Consider the following 26,056-nt stretch of genomic DNA (forward strand, 5'->3'; position numbering starts at 1 on the left):
AGTTACCGAATTGTTCGTTTGACCTACCCAATGTAGAACTTTCAAGACAAGAATGCTACCCTGACCTTTCAGAATTATGTGCATTTGGAATATTTTGCAACACTTTGCAATGAAACTTAACGTGCTGTTTCTTCTTACAAAAAGTTTAAATGGACATTTCATCAGTGTTATCAGAAATTTTGAATCCTATATGTTGTGACAGATTGACATTTGGAAGTTCTTGCATGAGACTGGGAATACCTAACAAATGCTGAGAGGAAAACTCATTGGCAAATGAATTTTTGTGAGTCAAATCATAATGATAGGCTATTAGAGCAGTATTCTACAAACTTTCTAGCCTTTACTCATCAACAAAGGTTCTAGCATGACTATCGATGAAATTCTTGAACTCTTCAACTAATATCTTCTATCTGAGTTCTAGTAATGTTCACAAACCTTCTTGGCAAAGTGGCACATATCAAATAGTTATATATTTCCCTTGCAGATTCAGCATGAATTTGTCCATTGTATTTTCAACAATACTGAAACCCTTTGTCGATATATCTCAGGTACCAGATCATATTGTTTCAAGACGCATTCTTTAAGTACATTGTTATGAACACCTTGATGTACCGACAGATAAGTGTAAACGTTATTAGCTTTGGCGTTAAGTACACTTTGTCTTGGTCATTTGAAGTTTTCAGCAATTTTCTCAAAGTGAAGAAAGTATAGTCTACTTTCTCTTTACAATTTTATTTTTATTAAACTATGTGACAATTGCAATTACTGAATGCGTCTAAACTAGCTGGAAGCGTATTCTGCTTTCCAGTTATAATGCTTTTAATTTCAAATGCATTTCTCTTTCTTCTCTCTGCATTTGCCTCTGTTTTCCTCTTTAGGCAGTTTTATTTCTCTTTCTACAATACCTTTGCTTCCAACTTTGCATTTCTCTTATTCTTTATCACTCTGCTATTTTATTTTTATCTTCTCTTTCCCTCTGTACTTGTATTTATTGATCTTTTTATCTCTACCTCTCACTTCTCTATCTCTTTACTTATAATTCTCTCTTTTTCTATTTCTTGATTTTTATTACCATGATCTTTTCGGACGCCGCAGCTTTCTTAGCTTTAATTGCATGCAGTTCTGAATCGTAATTCTAGAAAGTTTCTTTAAATAAAGCAGATTTACTAATCTTACCCAATTCACTTTATCCTAAAATAAGTTTTCCACCAAATACTGCATCTATACATTATTCATCTCTTGTTTCATTAAAAGGCCTTCATTACAGAAAGATCAACTAGTCTTTTTTATAAAGACTCTAACCATTTAAGAATAAGATTAAACAAAGTGTTCCTCTTTAGATGACATTGTCTACACTTGTTGGTTTCGTTAAAGAGGTTTCAAATATCTGAAATTAAAGTCTTGACAAAGACAATGAAATCTGCAAAACAAACTAAAGAAAATGTTTATCGTGGGGGGATAAATCATCTCGCGGACGAGCCCTCACTTTTTATTACTGCTCTATATCCTTAAGCTATCAATCAGTAATGCAACTCTATGGTCATATTTTAATAAAAGAAAGAAGAAAAAGCATCACGTTCTCTAAATCATTAAAATGTTATGAAAGTTAAGAAGCAATTTCCCCATGTCACTACGTAATATTTTCCAATAACTCACATCGTAAAAAAACACCTCACGATTACCATCTTAAGCTGATCGACCCAAACAGTGAGAAATAACACGGGAATGGTAAACATTTTTAAAAAAAAATCAATGTTATCATTAATGATAGTAAATATCTATTTATATATCTAAAGCAATCTGCAGGCACTCTTTATATCTTAATTGTCATCTATACTCCTGTACAAAAATTAGCTATCTAATATCTTGTGTACATAGTCGAATTGAGAGATGAAAATCACCAGATGGACAATAAGACTTTTGGCTTATTGTCTCATCTGTTTTTTCTTTTTACGTTTTGATCATAAAGGTTACTTGGCTGAGATCAAAGTCAACAGTCATTGAACGTTCTGGTGTTTATCTGAATACACTTTTGAAACCAATGAGGATAATGAACGAAAGGACAATCCGATTTAAAAAGCACACATTTATACGAACATCAGGAAACATTTTTTGAGAAAAGACTCTCAAATGTTTGTTTTAGCATTTGCCATTGCAACTTTTATTACGAGCATGATATTATTACTTAAAGAAAAAACGTATATAAATTACTTTAATGTTGTTATTTGGAAATTAACATGTTTAAGAAAGATAAAAATGCAATCTGAGGGTTAATATCTGATGCATCACATTAGTTGCATTGCCAAAATAGAGCATATAATATAGAATACAGGGAGAATGTCACCAGATTTGAATTTCATAAACAGGAAATGCAATTGTATTAATCGATATTTTTACCATCATACCGGAGCTGCGCGTAGTTCGTATACTGCATAACCCTTTTCATAAAGGAACTATACGGACATAATAAGTTTCAATATTCAAGTTTATTAAAAGTCAGTTTTATTGACCTAGTCTATTTTGTTGTGAAGTGTTAACCGTGTAGACACAAAGACGAAAGACAGACAGAGAGATAGATAGATAGACAGATCGATAGCTAAGAAATACATATATAGAAAACAGAGATTAATATAACAAATTAGGAATGAAACGTTGATTTTATTCAGTTTTGTACAATTTCTTTTGCACTCGAAGAGCAGAAACAATGCTTAATAAGATCCACAATTAAGTTTCTCGTGACCCTGTAGAATTTTCATTCCTCTTTCGTTGTTGCGGGCGGTCATGGCGTCCAGTATTAGTCGGCATGTATTACTGTAAAGTACACCGTCCTGGTTCACATCCCCTAAAATATCAAATTCAAATTATGCGTTACGCTTTACTCAATGTAACACACCCACACACCCACCGACACCCCCCCCCATATATATATATATATATATATATATATATATATATATATATATATATATATATATATATATATATATATATATATATATATATATATATATTGACATATTATCTTTTTGGTATTCTGGTATTCTTCGGCATATCTACTTTAATATTATGTGTTTACGTATGCTTTCTATAACTCCTCTTGCCTATGTAAAATATGTACAGTGTATAAAATTAGTAAGATTTGCTATTATTCAGAACAAGCTGCATGCCATCCCTGGCTAAGAAACACTCTAAATATAGTAAGAGTTTCGACTCACTTCCTATTCTTCAGTGGATATGTTCACAACGTTGAGACTATTTTCTACTATATTAGTTGGTAGTTTATTGATTTGTATCATCAATTGTTGCTTGAGAAATATTGTTATGAGATTGAGGACAGCATTTTGAGAAGAAACGAAAGGACATGTGCAATCCATAGTCATAGTGACTGATGGAAAATTGATTAGCACCTCGATTTATGCCTTGACATAGACGTCTTAAACTATTAAACTGGAGGTCGTTTATTTCAATGAAAAATAAAACTACATGGCTCACGAGAATATGATGTTTAACATAACGAGAATGAGATTCTGAAATGGCAGATATTTCATGTTCAATGTTCAGTAATAGCCGTATTTCATCATTAGTGTCAATCCTCAACGGAAAGCCGTACAACGCATTATGCTCTGTGACTGTTTGGGTTTTAGAAACGCAATAAGAAAACAGCTTGCCAACTTTTCAACCTAATGAATTTCTATGTCTGAGTAAAAAATAGTTTTCATTCCTGACACATAACACGAAAGCCGACAACAAAACCATTTGCTGTATATGTGATTGAATCACGGTGACTATAATCAAAAGAGTTAGAAAATCGACAGAATCAGTAGGTATCTACGTATGCTACTGTGTATGTTCATGCCTGAGTTTAGGCATAGTAGTGTTTCAGAAGTGCTAAGAGTAAACTTTTAGCTCGAGTTTGAATTCGTTTCTGGGTTACCAAGCTCTCATAAAGTTAGAAACTGAATTGGCAAATTTATATATCTTACCACCAATAATGAACTCTTGGCCTTGTTCCAAAACTTGGCCACAAAGATTTCCAGTAGGTGGGAATTGCAGAACGAAAGTACCATCGTGTACGCCTAATGGATAAGTCCCGTTCTGAAAAGACAAGGGGAACTAGCATTACAGTTCGAAAGTTTGCCTTGAAGTGAATATGAAAAAAATAAACTTGCAATTGTCAATCATATTACCAATTTTGTTTAATGAATAACTTCTTCATATTCAAGATTGGAATTATTCAGTTATAACTGTAATATTTCAATCAATTAATAAGACTAAATGGAACTGATATTTTCTTAAAATATTTTTGAGCATTTGGTTATGTTTTACTCTGATAATTAATAAAACTAAGAAGCTTATAATGGTTCACAATATTATCTATTCAATGAGGAAGATATTCATTATATTGTGGTGTATGGTGTCATGAAGATCGGTTAGCGACAATATTTTACCCGTCAAATGGGTTGTAATTGTAACTACAGGTAATTCTCTCATAACTCTTATAACTAATAACTACGAGGCCCCCAATCTATGACAATGAATAATCAATCTTACACTGATATTTTATACTACATTAAATAAAGAACCATTTTCGCCATACTCAGTCAATTAGGTCTGACCTATATTGTTTAAAGTTCGTAAATTGGTTTCTTTTTCACATGATATGGATATATGAAATGATAAAGAATCAGTGTAATCGCCTCCTCCTATCAATCATTTTGGAAAATCTGAAAAATTATTGCAATACGAGGAAAAGGGTTGAAAAGCCACATTACCATATTTTGAAACGAAACAATTATAAATAAAATCACATTCACGTTAGCACATGCAATGAATCTCCTCATCGGAAGAGACAAATATGATTTTATTTAACAATTAACTGGTAAACATCAATTATTAAACAGTATATAGGTTAAGTAATGTGGAGGAAAATCTCAACAAACGTTGAAACAAGCATTTCAAAGAGTTTTGCAATTAGGTCAAGTGTACTCTATATATTTCAATCTGTCTATTGTTAATTAAAATAGGTAAATGTATGCCACACGGAACACTAAGTTGAAACTTTTAATAAGAACAGTTTCACACCAGTGTCTTCCGCTCACTTAAACGTGCCATGTTTGCTTTCCATCATGAAAAGTATTAGATTAGACTGTTAAAATAATGAATTGGCATTGCCATTAACCATCCACTATCCATAACCTTTAGTATTATATGGCTATTAACCATTAGCCATTTTAGGTGAGCAAACACAGAAACATTGCCCGAGAGTCCATATTAGTTGGTCGTGTGTATGAGAGTGCTTGGATTTTTAACGTAGCTTTAATAATTTTTCTGTCACATCGACACGATGTCTGCAGTGCGACAGAATATAGTGATGTCTTGCAATGTGGATCATGCGCAAGACATGTGGCATCATGTCCCACGTACTGACATTATCTTACACCAAGCCGACCAGTCCTAACACTAACCTATTTATGATGGGCGCCAGTCGAGGCAGCTTCTAGTAACATTTTTAAAAGTCCTTGCTATGACTCTTCCAGGTTCGAAACCCCGACCTCCCGCATCGGAGGCGGATGCTCTAACCACTAGGCCATTGGAGTGGACCAGTGTCCATATGAGAAAGAAAGCTTAATTGATGGGACTAATCTAAGCTAGATTATAAGTAGATTTATTTACTCACCTTATATATGTGTACCAGACTCATACTGTATCTTCCGCCAAAAGCCAAATATTCATCTTCAGATACACCTCCTTCTGCGTTCAACAGTTGCACACTTTTCACTCTTCCTTCGACCACTTTGATACAGATAGTTATAATATAGTAAGGTTGTCTCAATTGCCTTGAATAATTGCGAATCTGTATACATAGTTATATGTATGTATGTATGTATGTATGTATGTATGTATGTATGTATGTAGGTATGGTTGTAATTTGACAATATTAAGTTAAATTTGAAGAAAAATGTGTAGTAGTGGCTGTCTTTATCAACTTTCTGAATGCTCTATTCTACCATTTTCAGGCTGCAAAGAACCTTTTTATTATCGTAATTCTATATTTCTTGTGCTGAATTTAGCTAAATTAACAAAACCTTGATCACCAATATTCGTACTTACATTTTGCGATTGCAAAACTTCGACATAGCTAATTTGTCAAATGATTCCATATTATTAAGTTGGAAGGATGATAATTTATTTCTATTATTTACCTCAGGAAAGCTGCTATACAAATGACCAATATTCTTTCTGTTATATTGTTCCGTAGTCCTAAATACGATGAACATTCTCGGTAATATACTCCTTCATATGCATATTGTTTTATTTATTTCCTTGTAATGGCTACAATAACATCCTAATCTGTTTTCTTTTAACACGTCGAGGATTCACATCTTGGTAGAGGTGTGAAACTAGATTTTGTATGAAAACATGTAGTAGTCAATGATCAATATATGTAATATAAAATTATATTGTATGATATTAGCAGAAGTTCATGTAGAAGTAAGATTCGTGATAATGGTCATTATATTGTTTGCTATTGGTACACAAACACAAATGGGAAACATTTGTTGTTACTTTCACCAACCTGTTTTATTATATTGAGGACACATTATTAACTCCCACTGAGATTGGTGGCTGCATTGGCACGCATAAGTCATTTGTATAGCCATCACTAGTCCCAACAGAGATTGTACGAACATTACTGTCTTCTCCATGATGCAGATACCTTAACAAAAGAATGATTGGATGATGATTCTATGAATGTAGAGAAAAACATGATGTATATAAACGGTACATACAAATAAGCATCTTTACATCTTAGGCAGCTATTTTATATTGTACCAGACAATGCACGACACAATATTAAACGTATGTATTTTGCCCATAAAGATCAAACTGTAAAGGCGATCAAAAGTTTGAAAACAAATTAAACGATAGAAATAAAGCACTATTAGCATATTAACTATAAAGTTTACCTTTTCTCAGTTCCCGAATATTACGACTGCCTTTAAACAGCAGTGAACCCTGTGCTGATATTATTTGCTAAAGTAACAACTCGGCTCTCTTTTATACTCAACATACAATATTGGTGAACTTTAATATAAGGTTCAAATGATTATAATCCTTTGTAGAGCTTTTGTCACGCAAGTTGTGACGTCCTGTTTACCTTAATAGATCACCGACCAAACTCCACCTTGTTTTCGTCCGTCATGAACAGGACATGTTTGTTTGTTTGCTAAGTTTGAAAGTTGAAAATCCTCCAAGTCGTGAAACAAGTGATGATTTATATTGCATTAATGTAAACCAGGAAATTGTAATCATATTAATTTTATCCTGTACAATAAATTATAGTCTACTTTATATGAATACAAAAATATTCCGTTTTTTAAGCCTTTGAAAATATAAAGCTGAAATTTGGATAATCCGCCGAGAGAATGAGATAGAAGGAGAGTGAGAAAGGCGGGATAGATTTTCCTCCACATCCCTTAACCTATAAACCTTATATTATTGTATAAGTGCTGTTTAAAAGTTGCTTGTTGAATACAAACATATTCGTCTGCTGCGATGGGAGTTTCATTGCATTTGTTGACGTGATTATGATTTTAGTTTGCAATTGTTTCCTTTTCAAATATGGTAATGTTTCTTTTCAAACCATTTCTTCGCATTGCAATAGTTTTTCGAATCTACTTAATTAATTGATAGGAGGAGAGGTTTACACCTATTCGTGATCATTTACTATATCAATATCATGTATAAAGGAAAGCAATTTACGAACTTGAAACATTATATATAGGTCAAATCTAATTGACTGGGTATGGCGAAAATAGTTCCTTATTTTATAGTATAAAATATCCATGCATGATGGATTATTCATTGCCATAAAATGGGTGACCCGTAGTTATTAGTTATTGGAGTTATGAGAGAATTTCTTATAATTGCATTTCCTACCCATTTGACGAGTACAGTATTGTCGCTTTACGATCTGCATAACACCACTCACCAGGAATATGATACTTGACTCGTAATGTCTTGCTCACTGGATGGGAAATGTTATGAATCATTATAAACTTCTTTGGTTGACTAAGTGTGAGAGAAAAACAGACCAAATGTTCAAAGACATTTTCGAAAATATCAATTCCATTCAGTATTATGAATTGTTTGAAATATTATAATTATAACTGCTTAATTCTAATCCTGAGATTGAATAATAATCACTGCCCACTACCGACGCAAGCTATTATGTATAAAGAAATTGTAATATGATTGAAAATGGCGAGCTTAATTTTGTAACATTCACAGGAACGCGTACTTGGCGAACCGTAATGATAGTTCCCTTTGTTTTTCAGAATGGGACTTATCCATTAGGCGTACAGGCTTGTACTTTCGTTCTGCGTTTCCCACGTACTGGAATCTTTGTGGCCACGGTTTGTATCAAGGCAAAGAGTACATTATTGGCGGTAAGATAGATAAGTTCGCAAATTCAATTTCTACTTGTTTGAGACCTTGGTAACCCAGAAACGAACTCAAACTCGAACTAAAGATTTGCCTCCATGCACTTTTAAAGCACTACTATGCTTACACTCACGCATTAACATACACAGAGGGATAATCAGGTACCTACTGATTCTGTCGATTTTCTAACTCCTTTGATTATAGTCACCGTGATTCAATAATATACACATGTCTTTTTTGTCGACTTTCGTTTTATGTGTCAGTTGTGAAAGCTGTTTATTACTCATAGAAATTTATTAGAAACGCGCACAGTCACAGAGCATAATGCGTTTTACAGCTTTCCGTTGAGGATTGACACTAGTGATGAAATATGGCTATCATCGGCATTGAACATGAAATATATACCATTGCAGAATCTCATTCTGTTTAACATCATGTTTTCGTGTGACTTGTAGTTGCCTTTCTCATTAAAATAAATAACCACCAAATATGAAGTTTAAGATATCACTCTTAAGGCATACATCGATGTGCTAATGAATTTTCCTTCAGTCAATATGACAATTAATTGTACATGTCCTCTCATTTCTTCTCAAAATGTAGTTCCTAATCTCATAACAACATGTTTCAAACATTAATTGATGATACATGTCAGGTAAATAACAATTACTATATTAGAAACGATTCAGAATATTGGGAATATATCCATCGAAGAATAAAAATTAACTCCCAAAGCTTACTATATTTAGAGTGTTTCTTAGACACGGATGGTATGCCGCGTGGATTGATTAATAGTATATCTTACTAACTTGATACGTTTGATAATTCCAATATAATGATAATAATAGTAATACTAATGATGACTTTGTATTTGGCCTAATCTTTAGAAGCTCTAAGCGCACTACAACATTAGACAACACATATAAGATAAAAAACATATAATGATATGATTACAAAAACAGACACCATGAAATTAGAAAGCATAAAAAAACATGCTGTTAATATTTATGGTACGAAACATTATTAGGTCTTTAAGTTTGTTCTTGCAGTCGAAATAAGTGAGTTTTGAGAGCAATTTTGAATGGGATGAATGTGTCTTTGCGTCTAAGTTCAGTGTGCAATTCATTTCAAGTTGCTGGGCCCTGGTATGCAAAAGAGCGCTGTCCATATGACTTTGTTTTCATAGTGGGAATAATGAGTATACGATTGTCAGAATAGCAGCGTAAGTATCTTGCTGGTGTGTACACATGGATGAGGTCGGATTGTTATGTTGGACTAGAGTCCGACAGTGAAACGTAACACAGAGAAAATTGTTTTGTGTTTGATTCTGGATCGAATGGATAGCCAGTGTAGGGTACAGAGCAGCGGGGAGGTGTGCTCTGATCGTGGTACTCTAAATATGATCCGAGCAGCTGTGTTTTGAACTTTTTGAGGTATCTGGAGCAGATATTGAGATAAACCAGACAAAATTGAGTTACTATAGTCCAGTCTTGAAAGTACTAATGAACACACAAGTGTTTTAGAGGCATCACCTGAACGATATTTGCGAATTGAGGTGATGCGTCGCAGTTCAAGATATGCAGCCTTGCATATGTTCATGACATGTTGGTGCAATGTGAGAGTACTGTTCAGAGTAACACCTAGGTTTCGTACTGATTGTGTGAATTTAATGTTGGTATTGCTGATATTTATTGTTTGAAGTAAAGGATGTGAATGAGAAAGTCTTTGTGTTGTGATCAGAATGGCCTCAGTTTTATCATCATTCATCTGCAGCTTGTTACATGTCATCCATGATTTCACATCAGAAATGCACCTCTCTACACCTTGGACGGTAGCATCAACTTCAGTTGGGTGGCTAGATTTGTATATTTGGGTGTCATCAGCGTACAATTGGTGAGACACTGAATGATGATCTATGACACTTGAGAGCGAATGAGTGTATAGAATGAAGAGAACAGGTCCAAGAACAGACCCCTGTGGAACACCACAACATAGATCAGCTGGGCTGGAGTGTATTCCATTTGCAGATACAATTTGTGTCCTGTTGACCAAGTAGGACTTGAACCAATGTAAAGCTGTATCATGAATGCCAAATACATGCTGGAGACGGTGAAGTAATATATCATGGTCTATTGTGTCAAATGCTGCAGACAAATCAAGGAGGGTGAGGACTGTAATCTTTCCGCTATCCATCGCAGAGAGAATGTCATTAACTACTTTTAGAAGAGTAGTTTCAGTCCTGTGGCAAGGGCGATATGCAGACTGTACATTGCTAAAAAAGACTGTTAGAATTCAGATGAGATACAGGATGGGATAAAACAACCCTTTCTAAGATATTTGATACGAATGGGAGATTAGAAACTGGGCGGTAGTTCTTTAAATCGCTGTGATCTAGTGTTGGTTTCTTCAGCAGAGGCTTTACACTGGCAGTTTGGAAAACTGATGGGAATTCCCCGGATGAGACAGAGGTATTAATTAGATCAGTTAATGAAAGCAATAATGGATCTAAGCACTCAAGCAGCAGTGATGTTGGAATTGGATCAAGTTCACATGACTTTGGTGTACTCTTCGTCAGGATTGTACGTACGAAATCCATAGAGACAGGTTCAAATGCTGCTAATCATTGCCGTTCAAATTCTGTATCCCAACTGTTTGCTGACGACGAGTGAAATGAAATTGTAGTGTCACGCTTATCTCTAATAGTTTGTACTTAGTCACGGACGCAGTTTGCTAACATGTCTGGAAGCTTGAACTTTCCGTGATCTTAGTAGTGTAGTGAGCTGATTTCGCTGCATGGACTATAATTGTGACATTCTTCTTAGCGACTTCATAGATTAACTTATGAATAGTGAGTCTGGTGGAAAGCCAAAGCCTCTCAGCTTTATGGCTGTCTCTTTTAGCAGTGCGAAGCTGGTCCCTAACACTGCTATACCATGGAGAACACTTTTGAATTGATACTCTGCACTTGGTAGTTAGGGCATGTTTGTCCAACAATGAACGTAGGAAGTTATTGGGTTGTTCTGATATAGAAGGCAAGCAGGTTGTTAGGCTTGCTTGGATGTCGTGCATTAGTTTGGTTCTATTTTTCATACTGAGGTTTCTCTTAGTAGCAGATAAGGGTGGATGGTTAGGGACTGATACCTCAAGATGGCATAAAATGCAGAGGAGATCTGATGCAAGGTCTTGTGATACCAGGGAGGAGCGTGTAATGTTATCATCAGTCTATGAAGAATTCAGTCTAAAATGTGACCATGTTTATGGGTGGGTTGGTTAACTGACTGTTTGAGGTTGAAAACATTAATGGAATCTATGAGTTTTGATGTGTTTGGGTTTCCGGGACAGTCAAAGTGAAAGCTGAAGGAGATTCGGAAACTCCTCCAAAAAAAGAGAGTCAGCCAGCATGTTTTTTCTACTAGGAGGAGGGCGGTATAGGCAGAAAAATGAACTGAGTTTTGCTCGAGTGTGAGTGTGGTATGGACTAGTTCAAACGATATGTGGTCGCATATGAACGAAGCAATGGGATTAGTAATAACTAATCTTTAATCGTCTTCATGCCAGGATGAATACACATGAATTATGCACTGTATATATTTTACATGGGCAGGAAGAGTGATCGAATGCATAAATAAATACATAAGATTAAAGTAAATATGCCGACGAATACCAAACAGATCAATAAATATATTTACAATGACTAAAGCATAATGCATAATTCAATATTTTAAGAGATGTGCACCTGGACGGTATACTTTTAGGCAATACGTGCCAGTAAAGAGAATTAGTAATAATTAAAGAATCTCTCTGATAAATATCTGTTCATTTATCAATTATATAAGTAAGAGTGTCCTCATCAAAAGACATATTAATAAATGTGTCAGCTAAATTAATAACATTCTGATCACCATCATTATTCTCAAGATCTATTTTGTCAAAGCTTTAGTAACTGCACATAACTGGTGTACGTTATACATGTAGGTTTTAGCAGGGTCAACTTTGATCCAGACAAGGCTTGTCAATCATAAATAGATCAACCACAATCTTGTCTGCTACTAGGTCATTATCTGATAACAAATGAATATCCGTAATGGGTAAAGAATTTACTGATCCGACAGTCGTGGCTCCCTAAGTAAAGTCTAATGTCACATTTACAAAATGGAGAGGATCATTAACATAGGCTTACTCAACTTCCTGAATAATAGCAATTTTACAAGAAGTAGACTTTACAGACAAAGGCAACGTGATTTATAATGCTCATGTGCTCATTAATATTTGAACAGGGGTAGGCTGTTCAGAATTACCATAAAGTCTTCTAGAACCTTTCCACATGATTCGTTGATAATTCTCTGTTAAAGTTACCGAATTGTTCGTTTGACCTACCCAATGTAGATCTTTCAAGACAAGAATGCGACCCTGACCTTTCAGAAATATGTACATTTGGAATATTTTGCAACACTTTGCAATGAAACTTAACGTGCTGTTTCTTCTTACAAAAAGTTTAAATGGACATTTCATCAGTGTTATCAGAAATTTTGAATCCTATATGTTGTGACAGATTGACATTTGGAAGTTCTTGCATGAGACTGGGAATACCTAACAAATGCTGAGAGGAAAACTCATTGGCAAATGAATTTGTGTGAGTCAGATCATAATGATAGGCTATTAGAGCAGTATTCTACAAACTTTCTAGCCTTTACTCATCAACAAAGGTTCTAGCATGACTATCGATGAAATTCTTGAACTCTTCAACTAATATCTTCTGAGTTCTAGTAATGTTCACAAACCTTCTTGGCAAAGTGGCACATATCAAATAGTTATATATTTCCCTTGCAGATTCAACATGAATTTGTCCATTGTATTTTCAACAATACTGAAACCCTTTGTCGATATATCTCAGGTACCAGATCATATTGTTTCAAGACGTATTCTTTAAGTACATTGTTATGAACACCTTGATGTACCGACAGATAAGTGTAAACGTTATTAGCTTTGGCGTTAAGTACACTTTGTCTTGGTCATTTGAAGTTTTCAGCAATTTTCTCAAAGTGAAGAAAGTATAGTTCTACTTTCTCTTTACAATTTTATTTGTACTGAACTATGTGACAATTACAATTACTGAAAGTGTCTAAACTAGCTGGAAGCGTATTCTTCTTTCCAGTTATAATGCTTTTAATTTCAAATGCATTTCTCCTTCTTCTCTCTGCATTTGCCTCTGTTTTCCTCTTTAGGCAGTTTTATTTCTCTTTCTACAATACCTTTGCTTCCAACTTTGCATTTCTCTTATTCTTTATCACTCTGCTATTTTATTTTTATCTTCTCTTTCCCTCTGTACTTGTATTTATTGATCTTTTTATCTCTACCTCTCACTTCTCTATCTCTTTACTTATAATTCTCTCTTTTTCTATTTCTTGATTTTTATTACCATGATCTTTTTGGACGCCGCAGCTTTCTTAGCTTTAATTGTATGTAGTTCTGAATCGTAATTCTAGAATGTTTCTTTAAATAAAGCAGATTTACTAATCTTACCCAATTCACTTTATCCTAAAATAAGTTTTCCACCAAATACTGCATCTATACATTATTCATCTCTTGTTTCATTAAAAGGCCTTCATTACAGAAAGATCAACTAGTCTTTTTTATAAAGACTCTAACCATTTAGGAATAAGATTAAACAAAGTTTTCCTCTTTAGAATGATGTAGCAACACGACCATGGGTGATAGGAATCCCAGAGAAGAATAAATTCGAATTAGGAATAAATTAGTTGCATCGTGCGCTCGTTATAAACACACATATGGACCTAAGAAGCAATTTCCCCATGTCACTACGTAATATTTTGCAATAACTCACATCGTAAAAAAACACCTCACGATTACCATCTTAAGCTGATCGACCCAAACAGTGAGAAATAACACGGGAATGGTAAACATTTTTAAAATAAAATCAATGTTATCATTAATGATAGTAAATATCTATTTATATATCTAAAGCAATCTGCAGGCACTCTTTATATCTTAATTGTCATCTATACTCCTGTACAAAAGTTAGCTATCTAATATCTTGTGTACATAGTCGAATTGAGAGATGAAAATCACCAGATGGACAATAAGACTTTTGGCTTATTGTCTCATCTGTTTTTTCTTTTTACGTTTTGATCATAAAGGTTACTTGGCTGAGATCAAAATCAACAGTCATTGAACGTTCTGGTGTTTATCTGAATACACTTTTGAAACCAATGAGGATAATGAACGAAAGGACAATCCGATTTAAAAAGCACACATTTATACGAACATCAGGAAACATTTTTTGAGACAATACTCTCAAATGTTTGTTTTAGCATTTGTCATTGCAACTTTTATTACGAGCATGATATTATTACTTAAAGAAAAAACGTATAAAAATTACTTTAATGTTGTTATTTGGAAATTAACATGTTTAAGAAAGATAAAAATGCAGTCTGAGGGTTAATATCTGATGCATCACATTAGTTGCATTGCCAAAATAGAGCATATAATATAGAATACAGGGAGAATGTCACCAGATTTGAATTTCATAAACAGGAAATGAAATTGTATTAATCGATATTTTTACCATCATACCGGAGCTACGCGTAGTTCGTATACTGCATAACCCTTTTCATAAAGGAACTATACGGACATAATAAGTTTCAATATTCAAGTTTATTAAAAGTCAGTTTTATTGACCTAGTCTATTTTGTTGTGAAGTGTTAACCGTGTAGACACAAAGACGAAAGACAGACAGAGAGATAGATAGATAGACAGATCGATAGCTAAGAAATACATATATAGAAAACAGAGATTAATATAACAAATTAGGAATGAAACGTTGATTTTATTCAGTTTTGTACAATTTCTTTTGCACTCGAAGAGCAGAAACAATGCTTAATAAGATCCACAATTAAGTTTCTCGTGACCCTGTAGAATTTTCATTCCTCTTTCGTTATTGCGGGCGGTCATGGCGTCCAGTATTAGTCGGCATGTATTACTGTAAAGTACACCGTCCTGGTTCACATCCCCTAAAATATCAAATTCAAATTATGCGTTACGCTTTACTCAATGTAACACACCCACACACCCCCCACACCCACCCCCCCCACATATATATATATATATATATATATATATATATATATATATATATATATATATATATATATATATATATATATATATATATATATATATATATATATATATATATATATATATATATATTGACATATTATCTTTTTGGTATTCTGGTATTCTTCGGCATATCTACTTTAATATTATGTGTTTACGTATGCTTTCTTTAACTCCTCTTGCCTATGTAAAATATGTACAGTGTATAAAATTAATAAGATTTGCTATTATTCAGAACAAGCTGCATGCCATCCCTGGCTAAGAAACACTCTAAATATAGTAAGAGTTTCGACTCACTTCCTATTCTTCAATGGATATGTTCACAATGTTGAGACTATTTTCTGCTATATTAGTTGGTAGTTTATTGATTTGTATCATCAATTGTTGCTTGAGAAATATTGTTATGAGATTGAGGACAGCATTTTGAGAAGAAAAGAAAGGACATGTGCAATCCATAGTCATAGTGACTGATGGAAAATTGATTAGCACCTCGATTTATGCCTTGACATAGACGTCTTAAACTATTAAACTGGAGGTCGTTTATTTCAATGAAAAATAAAACTACATGGCTCACGAAAATATGATGTTTAACATAACGAGAATGAGATTCTAAAATGGCAGATATTTCATGTTCAATGTTCAGTAATAGCCGTATTTCATCATTAGTGTCAATCCTCAACGGAAAGCCGTACAACGCATTATGCTCTGTGACTGTTTGGGTTTTAGAAACGCAATAAGAAAACAGCTTGCCAACTTTTCAACCTAATGAATTTCTATGTCTGAGTAAAAAATAGTTTTCATTCCTGACACATAACACGAAAGCCGACAACAAAACCATTTGCTGTATATGTGATTGAATCACGGTGACTATAATCAAAAGAGTTAGAAAATCGACAGAATCAGTAGGTATCTACGTATGCTACTGTGTATGTTCATGCCTGAGTTTAGGCATAGTAGTGTTTCAGAAGTGCTAAGAGTAAACTTTTAGCTCGAGTTTGAATTCGTTTCTGGGTTACCAAGCTCTCATAAAGTTAGAAACTGAATTGGCAAATTTATATATCTTACCACCAATAATGAACTCTTGGCCTTGTTCCAAAACTTGGCCACAAAGATTTCCAGTAGGTGGGAATTGCAGAACGAAAGTACCATCGTGTACGCCTAATGGATAAGTCCCATTCTGAAAAGACAAGGGGAACTAGCATTACAGTTCGAAAGTTTGCCTTGAAGTGAATATGAAAAAAATAAACTTGCAATTGTCAATCATATTACCAATTTTGTTTAATGAATAACTTCTTCATATTCAAGATTGGAATTATTCAGTTATAACTGTAATATTTCAATCAATTAATAAGACTAAATGGAACTGATATTTTCTTAAAATATTTTTGAGCATTTGGTTATGTTTTACTCTGATAATTAATAAAACTAAGAAGCTTATAATGGTTCACAATATTATCTATTCAATGAGGAAGATATTCATTATATTGTGGTGTATGGTGTCATGAAGATCGGTTAGCGACAATATTTTACCCGTCAAATGGGTTGTAATTGTAACTACAGGTAATTCTCTCATAACTCTTATAACTAATAACTACGAGGCCCCCAATCTATGACAATGAATAATCAATCTTACACTGATATTTTATACTACATTAAATAAAGAACCATTTTCGCCATACTCAGTCAATTAGGTCTGACCTATATTGTTTAAAGTTCGTAAATTGGTTTCTTTTTCACATGATATGGATATATGAAATGATAAAGAATCAGTGTAATCGCCTCCTCCTATCAATCATTTTGGAAAATCTGAAAAATTATTGCAATACGAGGAAAAGGGTTGAAAAGCCACATTACCATATTTTGAAACGAAACAATTATAAATAAAATCACATTCACGTTAGCACATGCAATGAATCTTCTCATCGGAAGAGACAAATATGATTTTATTCAACAATTAACTGGTAAACATCAATTATTAAACAGTATATAGGTTAAGTAATGTGGAGGAAAATCTCAACAAACGTTGAAACAAGCATTTCAAAGAGTTTTGCAATTAGGTCAAGTGTACTCTATATATTTCAATCTGTCTATTGTTAATTAAAATAGGTAAATGTATGCCACACGGAACACTAAGTTGAAACTTTTAATAAGAACAGTTTCACACCAGTGTCTTCCGCTCACTTAAACGTGCCATGTTTGCTTTCCATCATGAAAAGTATTAGATTAGACTGTTAAAATAATGAATTGGCATTGCCATTAACCATCCACTATCCATAACCTTTAGTATTATATGGCTATTAACCATTAGCCATTTTAGGGGAGCAAACACAGAAACATTGCCCGAGAGTCCATATTAGTTGGTCGTGTGTATGAGAGTGCTTGGATTTTTAACGTAGCTTTAATAATTTTTCTGTCACATCGACACGATGTCTGCAGTGCGACAGAATATAGTGATGTCTTGCAATGTGGATCATGCGCAAGACATGTGGCATCATGTCCCACGTACTGACATTATCTTACACCAAGCCGACCAGTCCTAACACTAACCTATTTATGATGGGCGCCAGTCGAGGCAGCTTCTAGTAACATTTTTAAAAGTCCTTGCTATGACTCTTCCAGGTTCGAAACCCCGACCTCCCGCATCGGAGGCGGATGCTCTAACCACTAGGCCATTGGAGTGGACCAGTGTCCATATGAGAAAGAAAGCTTAATTGATGGGACTAATTTAAGCTAGATTATAAGTAGATTTATTTACTCACCTTATATATGTGTACCAGACTCATATTGTATCTTCCGCCAAAAGCCAAATATTCATCTTCAGATACACCTCCTTCTGCGTTCAACAGTTGCACACTTTTCACTCTTCCTTCGACCACTTTGATACAGATAGTTATAATATAGTAAGGTTGTCTCAATTGCCTTGAATAATTGCGAATCTGTATACATAGTTATATGTATGTATGTATGTATGTATGTATGTATGTATGTATGTATGTATGTATGGTTGTAATTTGACAATATTAAGTTAAATTTGAAGAAAAATGTGTAGTAGTGGCTGTCTTTATCAACTTTCTGAATGCTCTATTCTACCATTTTCAGGCTGCAAAGAACCTTTTTATTATCGTAATTCTATATTTCTTGTGCTGAATTTAGCTAAATTAACAAAACCTTGATCACCAATATTCGTACTTACATTTTGCGATTGCAAAACTTCGACATAGCTAATTTGTCAAATGATTCCATATTATTAAGTTGGAAGGATGATAATTTATTTCTATTATTTACCTCAGGAAAGCTGCTATACAAATGACCAATATTCTTTCTGTTATATTGTTCCGTAGTCCTAAATACGATGAACATTCTCGGTAATATACTCCTTCATATGCATATTGTTTTATTTATTTCCTTGTAATGGCTACAATAACATCCTAATCTGTTTTCTTTTAACACGTCGAGGATTCACATCTTGGTAGAGGTGTGAAACTAGATTTTGTATGAAAACCTGTAGTAGTCAATGATCAATATATGTAATATAAAATTATATTGTATGATATTAGCAGAAGTTCATGTAGAAGTAAGATTCGTGATAATGGTCATTATATTGTTTGCTATTGGTACACAAACACAAATGGGAAACATTTGTTGTTACTTTCACCAACCTGTTTTATTATATTGAGGACACATTATTAACTCCCACTGAGATTGGTGGCTGCATTGGCACGCATAAGTCATTTGTATAGCCATCACTAGTCCCAACAGAGATTGTACGAACATTACTGTCTTCTCCATGATGCAGATACCTTAACAAAAGAATGATTGGATGATGATTCTATGAATGTAGAGAAAAACATGATGTATATAAACGGTACATACAGATAAGCATCTTTACATCTTAGGCAGCTATTTTATATTGTACCAGACAATGCACGACACAATATTAAACGTATGTATTTTGCCCATAAAGATCAAACTATAAAGGCGATCAAAAGTTTGAAAACAAATTAAACGATAGAAATAAAGCACTATTAGCATATTAACTATAAAGTTTACCTTTTCTCAGTTCCCGAATATTACGACTGCCTTTAAACAGCAGTGAACCCTGTGCTGATATTATTTGCTAAAGTAACAACTCGGCTCTCTTTTATACTCAACATACAATATTGGTGAACTTTAATATAAGGTTCAAATGATTATAATCCTTTGTAGAGCTTTTGTCACGCAAGTTGTGACGTCCTGTTTACCTTAATAGATCACCGACCAAACTCCACCTTGTTTTCATCCGTCATGAACAGGACATGTTTGTTTGTTTGCTAAGTTTGAAAGTTGAAAATCCTCCAAGTCGTGAAACAAGTGATGATTTATATTGCATTAATGTAAACCGGGAAATTGTAATCATATTAATTTTATCCTGTACAATAAATTATAGTCTACTTTATATGAATACAAAAATATTCCGTTTTTTAAGCCTTTGAAAATATAAAGCTGAAATTTGGATAATCCGCCGAGAGAATGAGATAGAAGGAGAGTGAGAAAGGCGGGATAGATTTTCCTCCACATCCCTTAACCTATAAACCTTATATTATTGTATAAGTGCTGTTTAAAAGTTGCTTGTTGAATACAAACATATTCGTCTGCTGCGATGGGAGATTCATTGCATTTGTTGACGTGATTATGATTTTAGTTTGCAATTGTTTCCTTTTCAAATATGGTAATGTTTCTTTTCAAACCATTTCTTCGCATTGCAATAGTTTTTCGAATCTACTTAATTAATTGATAGGAGGAGAGGTTTACACCTATTCGTGATCATTTACTATATCAATATCATCTGTAAAAGAAAGCAATTTACGAACTTGAAACATTATATATAGGTCAAATCTAATTGACTGGGTATGGCGAAAATAGTTCCTTATTTTATAGTATAAAATATCCATGCATGATGGATTATTCATTGCCATAAAATGGAATAGTAGCGTAAGTATCTTGCTGGTCTGTACACATGGACGATGTCGGATTGTTATGTTGGACTAGAGTCCGACAGTGAAACGTAACACAGAGAAAATTGTTTTGTGTTTGATTCTGGATGGAATGGATAGCCAGTGTAGGGTACAGAGCAGCGGGGAGGTGTGCTCTGATCGTGGTACTCTAAATATGATCCGAGCAGCTGTTTTTTGAACTTTTTGAGGTATCTGGAGCAGATATCGAGATGAACCAGACAAAATTGAGTTACTATAGTCCAGTCTTGAAAGTACTAATGAACACACAAGTGTTTTAGAGGCATCACCTGAAAGATATTTGCGAATTGAGGTGATGCGTCGCAGTTCAAGATATGCAGCCTTGCATATGTTCATGACATGTTGGTGCAATGTGAGAGTACTGTTCAGAGTAACACCTAGGTTTCGTACTGATTGTGTGAATTTAATGTTGGTATTGCTGATATTTATTGTTTGAAGTAAAGGATGTGAATGAGAAAGTCTTTGTGTTGTGATCAGAATGGCCTCAGTTTTATCATCATTCATCTGCAGCTTGTTACATGTCATCCATGATTTCACATCAGAAATGCACCTCTCTACACCTTGGACGGTAGCATCAACTTCAGTTGGGTGGCTAGATTTGTATATTTGGGTGTCATCAGCGTACAATTGGTGAGACACTGAATGATGATCTATGACACTTGAGAGCGAATGAGTGTATAGAATGAAGAGAACAGGTCCAAGAACAGACCCCTGTGGAACACCACAACATAGATCAGCTGGGCTGGAGTGTATTCCATTTGCAGATACAATTTGTGTCCTGTTGACCAAGTAGGACTTGAACCAATGTAAAGCTGTATCATGAATGCCAAATACATGCTGGAGACGGTGAAGTAATATATCATGGTCTATTGTGTCAAATGCTGCAGACAAATCAAGGAGGGTGAGGACTGTAATCTTTCCGCTATCCATCGCAGAGAGAATGTCATTAACTACTTTTAGAAGAGTAGTTTCAGTCCTGTGGTAAGGGCGATATGCAGACTGTACATTGCTAAAAAAGACTGTTAGAATTCAGATGAGATACAGGATGGGATAAAACAACCCTTTCTAAGATATTTGATACGAATGGGAGATTAGAAACTGGGCGGTAGTTCTTTAAATCTCTGTGATCTAGTGTTGGTTTCTTCAGCAGAGGCTTTACACTGGCAGTTTGGAAAACTGATGGGAATTCCCCGGATGAGACAGAGGTATTAATTAGATCAGTTAATGAAAGCAATAATGGATCTAAGCACTCAAGCAGCAGTGATGTTGGAATTGGATCAAGTTCACATGACTTTGGTGTACTCTTCGTCAGGATTGTACGTACGAAATCCATAGAGACAGGTTCAAATGCTGCTAATCATTGCCGTTCAAATTCTGTATCCCAACTGTTTGCTGACGACGAGTCAAATGAAATTGTGGTGTCACGCTTATCTCTAATAGTTTGTACTTTGTCACGGACGCAGTTTGCTAACATGTCTGGAAGCTGGAACTTTCCGTGATCTTAGTAGTGTAGTGAGCTGATTTCGCTGCGTGGACTATAATTGTGACATTCTTCTTAGCGACTTCATAGATTAACTTATGAATAGTGAGTCTGGTGGAAAGCCAAAGCCTCTCCGCTTTACGGCTGTCTATTTTAGCAGTGCGAAGCTGGTCCCTAACACTGCTATACCATGGAGAACACTTTTGAATTGATACTCTGCACTTGGTAGCTAGGGCATGTTTGTCCAACAATGAACGTAGGAAGTTATTGGGTTGTTCTGATATAGAAGGCAAGCAGGTTGTTAGGCTTGCTTGGATGTCGTGCATTAGTTTGGTTCTATTTTTCATACCGAGGTTTCTCTTAGTAGCAGATAATGGTGGATGGTTAGGGACTGATACCTCAAGATGGCATAAAATGCAGAGGAGATCTGATGCAAGGTCATGTGATACCAGGGAGGAGCGTATAATGTTATCATCAGTCTATGAAGAATTCAGTCTAAAATGTGACCATGTTTACAGGTGGGTTGGTTAACTGACTGTTTGAGGTTGAAAACATTAATGGAATCTATGAGTTTTGATGTGTTTGGGTTTCCGGGACAGTCAAAGTGAAAGCTGAAGGAGATTCGGAAACTCCTCCAAAAAAAGAGTCAGCCAGCATGTTTTTTCTACTAGGAGGAGGGCGGTATAGGCAGAAAAAATGAACTGAGTTTTGCTCGAGTGTGAGTGTGGTATGGACTAGTTCAAACGATGTGTGGTCGCATATGAACGAAGCAATGGGATTAGTAATAACTAATCTTTAATCGTCTTCATGCCAGGATGAATACACATGAATTATGCACTGTATATATTTTACATGGGCAGGAAGAGTGATCGAATGCATAAATAAATACATAAGATTAAAGTAAATATGCCAAGGAATACCAAACAGATCGATAAATATATTTACAATGACTAAAGCATAATGCATAATTCAATATTTTAAGAGATGTGCACCTGGACGGTATACTTTTAGGCAATACGTGCCAGTAAAGAGAATTAGTAATAATTAAAGAATCTCTCTGATAAATATCTGTTCATTTATCAATTGTATAAGTAAGAGTCTCCTCATCAAAAGACATATTAATAAATGTGTCAGCTAAATTAATAACATTCTGATCACCATCATTATTCTCAAGATCTATTTTGTCAAAGCTTTAGTAACTGCACATAACTGGTGTACGTTATACATGTAGGTTTTAGCAGGGTCAACTTTGATCCAGACAAGGCTTGTCAATCATAAATAGATCAACCACAATCTTGTCTGCTACTAGGTCATTATCTGATAACAAATGAATATCCGTAATGGGTAAAGAATTTACTGATCCGACAGTCGTGGCTCCCTAAGTAAAGTCTAATGTCACATTTACAAAATGGAGAGGATCATTAACATAGGCTTACTCAACTTCCTGAATAATAACAATTTTACAAGAAGTAGACTTTACAGACAAAGGCAACGTGATTTATAATGCTCATGTGCTCATTAATATTTGAACAGGGGTAGGCTGTTCAGAATTACCATAAAGTCTTCTAGAACCTTTCCACATGATTCGTTGATAATTCTCTGTTAAAGTTACCGAATTGTTCGTTTGACCTACCCAATGTAGAACTTTCAAGACAAGAATGCTACCCTGACCTTTCAGAATTATGTGCATTTGGAATATTTTGCAACACTTTGCAATGAAACTTAACGTGCTGTTTCTTCTTACAAAAAGTTTAAATGGACATTTCATCAGTGTTATCAGAAATTTTGAATCCTATATGTTGTGACAGATTGACATTTGGAAGTTCTTGCATGAGACTGGGAATACCTAACAAATGCTGAGAGGAAAACTCATTGGCAAATGAATTTTTGTGAGTCAAATCATAATGATAGGCTATTAGAGCAGTATTCTACAAACTTTCTAGCCTTTACTCATCAACAAAGGTTCTAGCATGACTATCGATGAAATTCTTGAACTCTTCAACTAATATCTTCTATCTGAGTTCTAGTAATGTTCACAAACCTTCTTGGCAAAGTGGCACATATCAAATAGTTATATATTTCTCTTGCAGATTCAACATGAATTTGTCCATTGTATTTTCAACAATACCGAAATCCTTTGTCGATATATCTCAGGTACCAGATCATATTGTTTCAAGACGCATTCTTTAAGTACATTGTTATGAACACCTTGATGTACCGACAGATAAGTGTAAACGTTATTAGCTTTGGCGTTAAGTACACTTTGTCTTGGTCATTTGAAGTTTTCAGCAATTTTCTCAAAGTGAAGAAAGTATAGTTCTACTTTCTCTTTACAATTTTATTTGTACTGAACTATGTGACAATTACAATTACTGAAAGTGTCTAAACTAGCTGGAAGCGTATTCTTCTTTCCAGTTATAATGCTTTTAATTTCAAATGCATTTCTCCTTCTTCTCTCTGCATTTGCCTCTGTTTTCCTCTTTAGGCAGTTTTATTTCTCTTTCTACAATACCTTTGCTTCCAACTTTGCATTTCTCTTATTCTTTATCACTCTGCTATTTTATTTTTATCTTCTCTTTCCCTCTGTACTTGTATTTATTGATCTTTTTATCTCTACCTCTCACTTCTCTATCTCTTTACTTATAATTCTCTCTTTTTCTATTTCTTGATTTTTATTACCATGATCTTTTTGGACGCCGCAGCTTTCTTAGCTTTAATTGTATGTAGTTCTGAATCGTAATTCTAGAATGTTTCTTTAAATAAAGCAGATTTACTAATCTTACCCAATTCACTTTATCCTAAAATAAGTTTTCCACCAAATACTGCACCTATACATTATTCATCTCTTGTTTCATTAAAAGGCCTTCATTACAGAAAGATCAACTAGTCTTTTTTATAAAGACTCTAACCATTTAGGAATAAGATTAAACAAAGTTTTCCTCTTTAGAATGATGTAGCAACACGACCATGGGTGATAGGAATCCCAGAGAAGAATAAATTCGAATTAGGAATAAATTAGTTGCATCGTGCGCTCGTTATAAACACACATATGGACCTAAGAAGCAATTTCCCCATGTCACTACGTAATATTTTGCAATAACTCACATCGTAAAAAAACACCTCACGATTACCATCTTAAGCTGATCGACCCAAACAGTGAGAAATAACACGGGAATGGTAAACATTTTTAAAATAAAATCAATGTTATCATTAATGATAGTAAATATCTATTTATATATCTAAAGCAATCTGCAGGCACTCTTTATATCTTAATTGTCATCTATACTCCTGTACAAAAGTTAGCTATCTAATATCTTGTGTACATAGTCGAATTGAGAGATGAAAATCACCAGATGGACAATAAGACTTTTGGCTTATTGTCTCATCTGTTTTTTCTTTTTACGTTTTGATCATAAAGGTTACTTGGCTGAGATCAAAATCAACAGTCATTGAACGTTCTGGTGTTTATCTGAATACACTTTTGAAACCAATGAGGATAATGAACGAAAGGACAATCCGATTTAAAAAGCACACATTTATACGAACATCAGGAAACATTTTTTGAGACAATACTCTCAAATGTTTGTTTTAGCATTTGTCATTGCAACTTTTATTACGAGCATGATATTATTACTTAAAGAAAAAACGTATATAAATTACTTTAATGTTGTTATTTGGAAATTAACATGTTTAAGAAAGATAAAAATGCAGTCTGAGGGTTAATATCTGATGCATCACATTAGTTGCATTGCCAAAATAGAGCATATAATATAGAATACAGGGAGAATGTCACCAGATTTGAATTTCATAAACAGGAAATGAAATTGTATTAATCGATATTTTTACCATCATACCGGAGCTACGCGTAGTTCGTATACTGCATAACCCTTTTCATAAAGGAACTATACGGACATAATAAGTTTCAATATTCAAGTTTATTAAAAGTCAGTTTTATTGACCTAGTCTATTTTGTTGTGAAGTGTTA

The 26,056-nt window shown here is 34.3% G+C and overlaps 1 protein-coding gene and 1 long non-coding RNA gene across 2 annotated transcripts; both read right to left on the minus strand.

The window, feature by feature from the left end:
• Positions 1 to 5,691: 5,691 nt before the first annotated feature.
• On the minus strand, positions 5,692 to 7,045 carry LOC149796256 (uncharacterized). The gene is made up of 3 exons (XR_016421414.1): positions 6,969 to 7,045; positions 6,578 to 6,718; positions 5,692 to 5,793 (listed from the first exon to the last, which is right to left on the minus strand). It is a non-coding gene; the product is annotated as an uncharacterized LOC149796256 (long non-coding RNA).
• Positions 7,046 to 15,310: 8,265 nt separating this feature from the next.
• Positions 15,311 to 19,714, minus strand: LOC149796257 (uncharacterized). Its single transcript, XM_089960199.1, has 5 exons — positions 19,630 to 19,714; positions 19,239 to 19,379; positions 18,339 to 18,454; positions 16,645 to 16,756; positions 15,311 to 15,473 (listed from the first exon to the last, which is right to left on the minus strand). The coding sequence occupies exons 2-5, from the start codon at positions 19,366 to 19,368 to the stop codon at positions 15,340 to 15,342; spliced, it is 492 nt and encodes a 163-aa protein (XP_089816325.1). The 5' UTR covers positions 19,369 to 19,379; positions 19,630 to 19,714; the 3' UTR covers positions 15,311 to 15,339.
• Between the last annotated feature and the right edge of the window lie 6,342 nt (positions 19,715 to 26,056).

This window comes from Sinohyriopsis cumingii, chromosome 6, assembly GCF_028554795.1.
Source record: "Sinohyriopsis cumingii isolate HCF-2022 chromosome 6, ASM2855479v2, whole genome shotgun sequence".
NCBI classification, from domain to species: domain Eukaryota; kingdom Metazoa; phylum Mollusca; class Bivalvia; order Unionida; family Unionidae; genus Sinohyriopsis; species Sinohyriopsis cumingii.

What these genes read in the sequence shown, in the direction of transcription:
- LOC149796257 (XM_089960199.1), bottom strand. Translation starts at nt 19,368, where the DNA reads ATGGAGAAGACAGTAATGTTCGTACAATCTCTGTTGGGACTAGTGATG. An exon ending in TCCTCAATATAATAAAACAG is followed by an intron (nt 18,455 to 19,238) that starts GTTGGTGAAAGT and finishes TCTGTATCAAAG; the next exon opens with TGGTCGAAGGAAGAGTGAAA. An exon ending in GTCTGGTACACATATATAAG is followed by an intron (nt 16,757 to 18,338) that starts GTGAGTAAATAA and finishes TTGTCTTTTCAG; the next exon opens with AATGGGACTTATCCATTAGG.